The sequence below is a fragment of the Diachasma alloeum genome, unplaced genomic scaffold (genome assembly GCF_001412515.2).
Source record: "Diachasma alloeum isolate Michigan unplaced genomic scaffold, Dall2.0 Dall_scaffold_00176, whole genome shotgun sequence".
Taxonomy (NCBI): Eukaryota; Metazoa; Arthropoda; class Insecta; order Hymenoptera; family Braconidae; genus Diachasma; species Diachasma alloeum.
The window spans coordinates 905,879-917,370 of record NW_021680342.1 but is presented as its reverse complement, the minus strand read 5'-3'; the positions used below and the strand labels follow the sequence as shown (position 1 = coordinate 917,370).

The window sequence follows — 11,492 nt, the reverse complement described above, 5'->3', positions numbered from 1 at the left end:
GATTCCGCGAAAGATGGGAGAAATGAGACGAGATAAGATGAGTCGAGACGACACGAGATAAGACCAGAGAACAATCTCGTCAAAAATGGAATTTTCTCGTCTCGTCACGCGGCATCACTACGTTAGATTTTTCTACTAAATTTTTTCGTACAAGCATTTCCGATTTGAGAATACGCTTCTTCCTAAATTAATACATGGTACTCTCTCCTCTCAAAATTTAATATTCCATTACAACTAATAACAGAGAATATTCCCAACTCCCCAGGAAAAAACCGCAAAATTGAATTTCCTCCTTCTCCCAAACACAATAACTTCCACATAAAAATATTGGAAACCTCAATAATGATTGCACTTTCAAGCAGTTGAAACGTCCTCCCAACCGCCCTCGTTCCACCCAATAATTGCCGCATTCACAAATAGCTCAAATAGCCCAAATCCCTCTACGATTCCATAACTCTGAAGCTCTCGAGACTTCCACTGAAATAAACCACAACACGATTCGAATATCGGAAGCGAAGCGATAAACTCTCCAAAAGGAGTCGAGTCGATAAATGATCATCCACAAAGCACAAGCCAAACCCCCAGCTGCCGCCATCTACCATCGCACCCCGGAACCCCGCTAACTTCACGGGATACGAAAATCTAGTACGAGAAAGACTACGGAAGTGAGAAAGGCGCCTGCGCGGTGCAGTGCACGGTGTGGCCATCTTGAAAAGAGATATGTCGTATTGGGGTAAACGTCAACAGTCCCGTGTTTATTCCACATTACATGTCCCCAATTAACGCCAGTACGAGTCCCAAAAGAGTTCAATAATTTGTAATCTATCCTTTTTCGTTGACTGCCGTGAGTTAATAAATTAAGTTATTGAAAGAGAAAGGATGAATCGAAGTGACGGATTGGTACAGAGGCGTAGAGTTGTTAACAGCAATAGTGGTAATGGATTGGGACAGGAAGGTGGAACACCTGATCAAAGTGGTGGCTACAATGATCAATCATCGGGATACGGTGGTGACAATGACAGTAATTCGCTGAAGGACCTCAATTCAAATCCAACCGTCGATGAAGATTCAGACAAAGAGACACGACTGACACTCATGGAGGAGGTACTTCTGCTTGGACTCAAAGATAAAGAGGTGAGTGGCTATTGACACATATTCGCGATGATGATTCTCTCTGATTTCATCGGGATATTTAAATCGTCGTACCTTTTCATCTGGGAAATGAAAGATTGGGGTGCATTGATTTTTTTAAACAAGGGCTACACATCCTTTTGGAATGACTGCATAAGCTCGGGCCTCAGGGGCTGTATCCTAGCTGAACTCGGCTTGAGAGGACGAGTTGAGCTGGAAAAGGCTGGTATGCGTAAGAGGGGTCTCCTTTCACGTAAATTATTGGTCAAGAGTGATGCACCAACTGGCGATGTTCTTCTCGATGAAGCACTCAAACACCTGAAGGAATATGATCCACCAGAACCTGTTCAGAGTTGGATCGAGTATCTCAGTGGTCTGTACATTGATCAACAACTTGATATTACTCAGTTTCAACTCAAGTTCTTTAGTGATTTTTTTCGGGATTCATTGGGTTACAGGGGAAACATGGAATCCACTGAAGCTACGGTACCAGTTGAAAAACGTTAGGGAGAGATTAGCTAAGAATTTAGTTGAGAAGGGAGTTCTCACGACTGAAAAACAGAACTTCCTGCTGTTTGATATGACCACACATCCGCTGACAGATAATTTGGCGAAGACGCGTCTCGTTAAAAAGGTATCTACAGGCAGGAAGATGGTTTATTTGATTGTATTTAACATTTTAGTTGAATCAAATAAACCATTTTTCTGGGTACATCCCTCAACTCCACAATTCGCTTTGTTTCATCCCTATTTTTGGTAGAGCAAAAAACGTGGGCGTAGTGATTGTCTTGTAATCAGAGGAAGCCGTATCTCACTATCTTATCAATCTAATTCGAGGCATTCTCGTGCTCCATATTTGAATAGTTGAGTTCCTGTTGATAACAATGTAAAATATTTCCTCCTGTTTTGCAGAGCACATCAACAAGTAAATAATACTTTACGGCTCGCAGTGTTCGCAACGTTGTGAATATGTAAACTTATCGTCATTCGAAACTGTAGTTTACTGAGTGCATTTGCGTTACTAGCTGCTGCTAGGGTCGGATGCAGTGAGACTGTGGATGAGGTCACTTGAATTAATTTGAGTGCTCTCGAAAAATGATACCACTGACCTAATATTGGGATTTCAATTGTGTATGGGGAGGTCGCACCATTCTATTCGTATATTCGGGCCATTTATGTTCATTTGAATTCTTATCCACATAAAATTGTTTAAATTCTTGGTCGGGTCTCATATGGAACATTTCATACCTACTCAGGCACCTCAATTTTGTTAATCTTATAAACTTTAAAGAATTTCTGTGAATTTTTATCGTCTTAGCAACACTCGTTTATCTACCACTCATGACGGTAGCTTAGATGTTCAGAAATCTGTCTTGCGAACAAATAAGCGGATTTGAATAAATAAGAATTGATTCCTTCTGTACTTTCCGCATAGAAATACTGCAGTATCGCAAGAGCAGTTAATGACGCATTTTTCGATTTTTTCTTTTCCACATTCAATTTTCCGGCAAAGGCCATTCGAGAATGAATGGAATGTCTCATACAGAAGTCATTAATAAATGGCATTTAGCATCCTTCTTTCATTATATTTTATCGCTTGTAAAGATCTAAGGTAATACAGCCCTGCGTAAACATAAAAATTCATTCAACTCCTTCAACAAGATGATTTATCTCGTACTTTGTTCATAATTTTTTTAAACTCCCGTAAAACCAAACGATAAGAGCCCAGCGAAATAACTATAATAACTCCAATAACGCTAAACATCACCGTAAAAACATTTTAGATACAAGAGGCTGTTCTTTGTCGTTGGGTTAACGATGCCGGTCGAATGGACAGAAGAACACTAGCACTTGTTATATTAGCATACGCTGCTGATGTATTAGAGAATGCATTCGCACCACTGTCAGACGATGATTACGAAGTGGCAATGCGTCGAGTAAGGACACTGTTGGATCTTGACTTTGAAGCTGAAGCTGCCAAGCCAAATGCGAATCCCGTATTATGGGCTGTCTTTGCTGCATTCAATAAGTAGCAATGGGAAGACATAAAGAGTATTCACAAGTGTGACAGTGAGGTAACTATTAAGGTCGAGTGAAGGGGAGAGGAAAATTCTTTCATCTGTTTATACAACTGCTCTTTTTGTTTCCAGTGTGTCAGTTTACGTGTACAATCGTCCATTAATATCATATCCCAGACCAAGTCGTTGATGTTCTGATGTAACAGATCGTAACGGAATCATTTCGAAAGATTAAAATGTGCCATTACAATCGTGAAAACATGAATTACGGTAGAATATTGATCATTCCTCTGGGGCTCTGCGATTTTTGTGAGCATGGAGAGAAGCGAGGAGAAGAGATTTGAGTTTAAATCAAATTCTCTGGGTGGTAGTGAAGCAGTTGACTCTTTCTTTGATGCGTCAATGCTGCGGACGGAATGATCAGAGGAAAATAAAGATTTTTGCAATAATTAAAATATACGAGAAGAGCTATGAACACATTCTCAGAGTTTCATAATTTGTAGAATTTTTTCACTTCGACATATTTCTTTTTTGTTTCCATTTCTATTTCATCGAAAGGCACCAATATCGTATAAATCTCTCGCCTAGTGGCGAATGAAAATTCGGAATGATTGAAATATACTGCCACTTTGACATTCTCATCAGTACTGTTGTTGTGGCAAAACAACAATACTGGAGGGGGTATGTTAACGGAATGATTGTAATCCTACAATTTGTCACGTATTAACATTTTATGTGTTATCGACGCTTCGTGAGCATGTCATTACACCAAATGAGTTTTTATGTACTGGGTGTCCCAAAACTCCTCAATTCCCAAATCTCTCTCGGAATGAAAGACGGTGGAATTCTGAGGCGAATGTTCCCCTTCGACTTTTGTCCCGGGCGTCAGTTATCGGGTCTCTAATTAGTGAACTTGAAAAATGACGGCAGAGGCCAGATTTGCATTGGGGTAGCAACTGGGGGACAGGAACGAAAACAAACGAGGAGAGGGGAGGGTTCCTCTGATGTGGATACCAGAACCTTTGACTCAATCCGATTTCCCTGAAGGTCAGAACCGAACCCCTCTCCCCTCCCCATTTCCGCCACTTCTTCAGTACTATTGAATTTGCACTGTTATGCAAATAATTTAGATCATAAAGTTGACTCCAACCGAAGTGCTGCTGAATTTGTAAGAAAATGACCCCCCAGTGGCTACGCCGTAATGAATCAAGTTCAGCACCGCTACAATTTGTCAGCTTCATTTATAACTCATTAACTAAGCCCCGGAGCTAGAAAACGAATCGGAAATTTCAACTTAGAGTGTCACTGTCCTTCATTCCACGAGAGATAACACGGGAGTTTTGGAAGACCAAGTATTGTAGGTTGGACGTACTGATAACATTTGAGAACAAACATTTTCTCTTTCGATTCAGAATTTACGGGACGTACGTGAGTGTCATTGTTAATGATGCATGTTTCCTTTTCATTATATTTCTGATTTATTACCATTCCAGTAAATTAATGGGGGGGAGAATATTATATGCAATGCATGGAGCATCTATGCACTATTCAGCCTCTCACTTGGTTTTTATTTCGAAATATTGCATTCATTAATGGTGACACTCACGTAATTGCACACATGGTGCAATTCAATAAAAATACCAATTTGAAGATATAATAATCATAGACGGAGTTGTGAGTATGACTCGCGCTAATGTGGGTAACGAAAATCTGAAATCCTTCGCTAAGGATCGAACGAAGTTTCGTGATGTTTATGAGTTCTGTTGTATAAAGGCATGTGACGTAAATGATTTTGAATTCACTGTACCGCGAGTAAACGGAATAATTGAATTCAAGAATTTAATCATTGAGGGTTAGAATATTTTATATTTTACTGTTCTTTTCGGTTTTAATGTCAATTAGTTTTTTTTCTCGTTTGGGATCATGATTATTTGAGAATTAATTACAGAAAGAGGAACAACTGTTTCCTGATTATTTTTAAATTATAAAAAATATAGTTGACTGTACAGTTATAGAGAGAAGATATTACCATGTATTTACATTCAATAGTTACTTAATATCGATCATCATTAGAAATTGTATTACAATTAAGGGAAATTAAATAAATACAATTAAATCAGTCTAGTCATTGAATGAACCCACAATGTTTGCAGCTTATCCTTTATTTATACAAATTATACACAAATTTGAGAGTTTTGTTCTCCATCAGGAAGTTTTTGGATGCATTATATTGCACGTTTAAATAATAAAGGACTGAACAGATATTCAAAAGACATTGAGCTTAATTCTTCGGTCCCGTTGGAATTTAATTCACCTGAGCATCGATTGTTGCGTGAATTACACCATACTGACCAGACACCAACCAGTCATTATTGCCATGTTTGTTACGCAATTCAACGGCTTTCCCAGGTGGCAACCCCACACACACATCAGCTTTGAGCGTCCTCAAAGTGACTAAATTACTGGGCCTGAATCCCCGGAGTGCTGTCACTAGGTCTGTTGTAGACTCCCAGTTGATGTCTCCGACGAGTTTTCTATAATTCAAATCTCCTTTGAAGATGACTAATTTGGATTCAGATAGTTTTGAATACAAATCTGGTGCTTCGCTCTTCATTTGGGAGAAATCGTATGGTGATGTCCAGAATGGTTCATCCTGAAAGGGTGAATACAGAAGGTGAATGTAACACGTATCGGTGGATAGTTTCGCAAATGGTTCCGGAAGGAAGACATTTGAGTAGTAACGCACTCCTTTGCATGAGTAAAGTAACCGAAAAGTCTGTTTGTTTACTTGTAAACGAAAAAGGCACAGTTTGGCCACTCACTGAACGTAACATCACTGTTAAAAAATGTTCTTCGACAGATGTAAGACGGGAATCTTCAGCTCTTGTGATTGGCAGCCCTCGACTTCGCCTCGGGCCGCCAACTTCACACTCCTGAAAATTCCGTCTCACTCGTATCGAAATATACTATTTAGTGATACCTGTCTGAAAAGGGCACTTTTCGAAACGATTTAGTGTGCGTAAAGTTCACGAGCGTACTCGAAATTTATTTTACGCTCTTGAACCATACGCAATTGTATACAAAAAAACAGTTTATCCCACAAAGAATAGGATGTCTCACACGTGCGTGCGAAAAAGTAGAACGCACTAGTAATACACAAGAAAGTTATACACAAGAAAAACAGTTTACCCTACAAAGAATAGGATGTCTCACACGTGCGTGCGAAAAAGTAGAACGTAGTAGTAATACAATATACTATTTTTCTCGAAATGAGATAATATTACGGAAATTTAGACACGGTAAGTTCGAAAGAAGGAAAACAGGTCAGGTCATTACTTCCCTACGAACTCATTGCGAGTGAGAGCAAGCGAAGGTTACATTTTAGAAATATCTGGAATTTATACTGAGGTTTTCCTCTGTATGAATTCTGTATTCATTAACCCCCACGTACGGTGCGCTTCAATCATTCAAATCTGATCGCTTTTGAGGAACAGATAATGGTAAAACTGATGTGTAATTGAACCTACAGTATTCCTCTTGCCAATATTGCTTGTTCGATTAAATTACTATCCATAGTTTCGAAAATATTCAATTTCGAAGAGAGCTGTCTATTTAGACTAGGGTCGCTGCCTGGGGGGAATCCCGTCCGTGAGGGGCTAAACATGAAAATCTCTAATCTATGATTAGCCAAATCGGAACTTCTCGTATTTTTTGTTATTTTCTCATTTTTTGACGCGATAAAAACGATTTATTGAAGCTACAAATTCTCATTTTATCGTGAAGTGCTCCAACTGTGAATTCAACAGAATGTTTGTCCTCAAGAGATGATCGGCTGAAGAAATTAGTTTTGTGTACGAGATAATTCAGAGCATTTACCTCAATACTCCAGGCTCCACGCTTTAAATAATTCTCACAAATATCCCCGAACTCTTGAACACTGGAATCCGAAGAATTCTTCATGGACTCTATCGTCCACTTGAAGTCCTTCCCAGTTACATCACTTATGTACCAGGGATGCTTCTTCACATAGAATCGAATTTTTTTTGCTAGTTTATGGTGTGTCATGAACACAGCCAGACACAAATCAGTGAAAAATTCATATCCGGCATTATCTAATACAACGTCGACAACGATGTCTTCGTCCGTTCCTCTCTTGTTAAGGAGATCCCAGACAGCTGAGGAATCGTCGATTAAGAGATTTGGGTCGATCGTCGATAAGCTGTCTGCCGGTCCACAATGCTCGGAAGCGTTGATAGCGGCACCAACGCTGTGTGACAGGTCGCACCTGAAATATCTCTTTATTGACAACTGTCCTTTGGGATGCAAATAACACTGGGCTCACCTATTTCCCCAGAGATTCAGCTTCATCAGCGCTTGAAATTCCTCCTTTTTCTTATCCTCTGAATGATGTTCAGATTTGTTAGCGAGATATAACGTGTATTTAGCGAGCTCTGATATCGAGTTCAATGCGCCAGTGAAAGCGTACTCTTTTTGCTCCTCGAAACAGTCCAGTGATGACAATGTTTTGCTGTAATTTATTCAGTAGGATTATCGAAGGTGGAAGTAATGGGAGCGCTGGCTTGACGATGAATTCGCAAATTATTCTAGAGGATTAGCTAAAGTTCAAGAGGATTCACGGAAGACCTATTTTTTATCTCTTGAAATGGTCGGCCAAAAAATTGAAAGATCATTTTTGATAGGAAAGTTCAGTCCAGTCTCCGTACAAGATACTCGACAAATCGGCTAGAATTGAGTGGGAGTGGAGTCAAGATATTACAGAAATCATTGGAAATATATGCCTCTATGATCCAGAGCTTAATTGCACATCAATTGAATGTGAAAACGAATGGGCACTCGTTACAGTTCATAAAAAAATTAAACACGTCGGTCACAAAACTTGGTGAAATATTTTGTGCATGTATTTCATGTGTTTTATGTCCAAATTCAACCCAATTTTTACGAATACCAAAATTGTAATGGAAGTCTCAATTTTGCCTCGCAGGCCCCTGTTAATAAGTTAACTCATTCCGAGTTTCCAAATTGTTATTTCAAAAAGGAACAAGACCTAGCAATCTAGCGTTTGTAGTTCACATCAGGAATCGTACTCAAATGATCATGGAAAATAGAAATCGTCTAGTGACTTGTACGAAGGATATCCAATTTAAATATTTTCTCCTGAGCGTGCACGCGTCTTGCACGGAGAGGGGATGGTTCCTAAAAGTGCTCCCTAAATTCTAGTAATCGTGGAGCGTATTGACCTATCAGGAATTTCTAGAAGAAATCTGGTAAAAATTGCAATATACGAATATTTTAATACGAATTCCTCTTTGTGTGAGCATGAAAATAGTGACTACAGTTCTGGAAACGAATTACGAGATTTCTCCCAAGGACCATTCCCACCAGAACTTCATAGCAGCATGAAAAATCTTACGTTAATGCATAAAACTGCCACAATCTCCTATACATATACGTTTCACAGAGGAGCCAATCAGTTTCAAACCACGTGACTGGCGAAGAATCATTAATTCCCTTATCACGAATGTAATCATTCCAAAGCCTTGCATCGCCGTTCTTTTCGCTATTCGATAAAGTCAGCAGTTGTAGTGGTTTATTGGTCATTAATTCACTCCTCACTTGGCTGATATTCCCCATGACTTGTTTCAATTCCTCAGACGCTTCCTTCGAATAATATCAAATAATCATGCCTCCGAAACAGTAGAGAAATCGACACTCAGTCCCCACAGATTATCTCACCTTTCCATATTTATTGATAATTGATTCCTTATTTCTGCTCATTGTATCTATAATTTTAGTTAATATCACTGGAGCTCGATCCTTCATCGTAAAATAAGCGAAACTCCTGAAAAAGTCGCAGAAGAAATCACGTTCTTTAAGTGAATAGTCCCCAGAATGATCAGACAATGTGGAGGTTAGGGAAAATAGTTTGATAATGTCTAGAGAAAATAACTCGATTATTACTTGCGATATTTCCCTGAGAGCCGAGCTCCAACGGGCGTCTCAATGTCTTGGAGACCTTTGATATCATCCGATGAATTGGTTGTTGCCATTTTTGAATTAACGTCGGTGGTATCGCAGGACACAGTGATGATGACCCCGAAAAGCAGGGTGGTCACCACGGATTCACTGAGGACGCTAAAGGTCATTGATACTGAAAACTTGATGTGTACAATTCCTTATCGCCGCAAACCCGATGTTCGGAATTGAATGATCAATGTTCAAGGTTATATACACTTTCTTTCTGTCCATTTTTGTTTTCTTTTCGTTCCTTTTGTGAATAGGATGGAATTCCTGTTATTCTCAAGATTTTATTCAGATTATCTCCTCGGGAAAAGTGATCGTGGTTTAATCATGAGGAGGCACGGCCCTGAAGGCTGGTCTGGGCACCACGTGATTGGCGCAGGCGCCACGTGGAGATTGAAATTGGTTTCGATTGAACTGGAAATTCTGCCATTTTCACTGGATCTTTCACGTTTTTTCATGGCGAAAAATTGACTTTCTGAATGAAAAATTACGTGGAACACGCAAAATGTCACACGGTTACGTTTTAAAACACCATTTTTGCGGTATTTTTTATCGATACTCTTTACTTTATTCCAGGGATTCATTGGTGTTAATCTGCTGTGCTCGTTCGATTTATTGTATCAAGCAGACGTATGAATTATTTGTTACCGCTGTTGATGATGAATTTATGATAAACACTGCGGTTCTACCTTTCAATAAGAATTCCGAAATTGATTTATAGAAGCAGAAATATGTGTTTTGTTGTAATTGGTTTTTTATCAGTCGGTGAGAGCGCAAATATCAATGCTTGAATAATTGATTGAATCGTTGATTTAGCGAACTTGATAAATTTGAGGACTTGAACTCCCAATTTCATAATTACGTGTGGACTGTTCACAAATGTTTAGCTACATTATCCTTCCCATTTTTTTTAATTCGGCTTGTTCATCAAGTCATTAGGGTATTAAAAAACGTGATGGATGTGATCAAAGTTATGACGATTGGATTTATTGCATTGGATAATAATAATATGCTTTCAATCGTAATGATTCCTCTCAATTAATATTCCAATGATGGAATCCTGAATTTTTAATGTCTGTAGATATGGAAATTATTCATCATCTACCTGAGTGCGCTCATTTCAAATGACTAATGGACTGCATGTAGTAATGGACTGCATGTTTAATTTTCACATGCTTGTTCAAATTTGATATTATTATCACTGTCACGAATAACGAGATAAAACTTCTGATTAGTGATGCCGCGAGAGACTTCACGAGACAATACTTTGGACAGATGGTCTCGGTGTCAATGAATTATATGAATAATGAAGATAAATTGGTTCTCGTGATGACTTCGAGTTAATTTATCTCATCTCAGTTCAAGTTTTTCGTGTTTTTAGTGTAAAATCTCGGTTTTTGTCTTGTCCCGGTGTTCTACATATTGAAAGTGCGACAAACTGGAAACCGAGATGAGATAAATTGACTCATTGACTCATTGAAAAATAAAATATTCCATTGATTTTCTATTGAAATGATCTGGAAATCAATAAAATACTTCATTTTTCAGGTCAATTATTCTGTGAAAATTCAGAAAAACCAGGAAAATTCAGGGAAAAATTGAAAATTCATGTCATTTTGTTTCTGAATATTCATGTTCCACCGAAAATTCAAGTTGCGATATTTCCTGAAAAAGTACGGGGATGACAAGATTTCGGGTAAAACTGAAATATGGCTTGAAAAAAAGTTGTCAACTCCACCGAAGGACTTGAATATCCTTAATATAGACTGAAGAAAATCTCATCGTAATGGAATTCGCTAATGAAGTCTTGGAAGTCATTCATCTATTTCACTAATGAATATTCACGAAATAGTGTCTGAAATGATCAAACTTATCTCTTTCTTCCAATGGACTGCCACATTGATGAAATTCTGAGATAAAACTTGTCCGAGAGTATTAGAAAAGTAGGGCAACTCATTTGTCCCTGCCCTTCATTAGCGCACGTGCATCATTGCAAAAAATATCATAAGTTGTGACAAATAGAATCCAGTTAGAGCCCGTCCATCTCGTTTCAATATTTTTCTTATCCGTAAGAGAATACATCATTCTGCAGCAGGTGACGATAACTGTGAAGAATGAAGATGGAAAAAACTGTTGGAAAAACGAACTGAACAGAACTAATTTGTAGGAGAAATGCATTTGCATCTTTATTATCTCCGAGAAGTCGAAGTTATTTCTTGCAGATTCAATATACCATCCGAAGATATCTCGTACATCAAAAGTTTTGTGGCTGTTAATTTTTCAGTTTTTCAACCGGGACTA

General features: G+C 38.6%; 2 protein-coding genes across 2 annotated transcripts; one reads left to right on the top strand and one right to left on the bottom strand.

Moving 5' to 3' along the window:
- The first annotated feature begins 707 nt into the window (after positions 1-707).
- On the top strand, positions 708-5,269 carry LOC107036543 (Golgi phosphoprotein 3 homolog sauron). The gene is made up of 5 exons (XM_015254577.2): positions 708-1,134; positions 1,258-1,504; positions 1,590-1,765; positions 2,916-3,206; positions 3,282-5,269. The coding sequence occupies exons 1-4, from the start codon at positions 880-882 to the stop codon at positions 3,162-3,164; spliced, it is 927 nt and encodes a 308-aa protein (XP_015110063.1). The 5' UTR covers positions 708-879; the 3' UTR covers positions 3,165-3,206; positions 3,282-5,269.
- On the bottom strand, positions 5,266-9,487 carry LOC107036534 (protein-glutamate O-methyltransferase). Its single transcript, XM_015254566.2, has 6 exons — positions 9,129-9,487; positions 8,904-9,009; positions 8,581-8,828; positions 7,492-7,677; positions 7,026-7,434; positions 5,266-5,802 (listed from the first exon to the last, which is right to left on the bottom strand). The coding sequence occupies exons 1-6, from the start codon at positions 9,311-9,313 to the stop codon at positions 5,455-5,457; spliced, it is 1,482 nt and encodes a 493-aa protein (XP_015110052.1). The 5' UTR covers positions 9,314-9,487; the 3' UTR covers positions 5,266-5,454.
- Between the last annotated feature and the right edge of the window lie 2,005 nt (positions 9,488-11,492).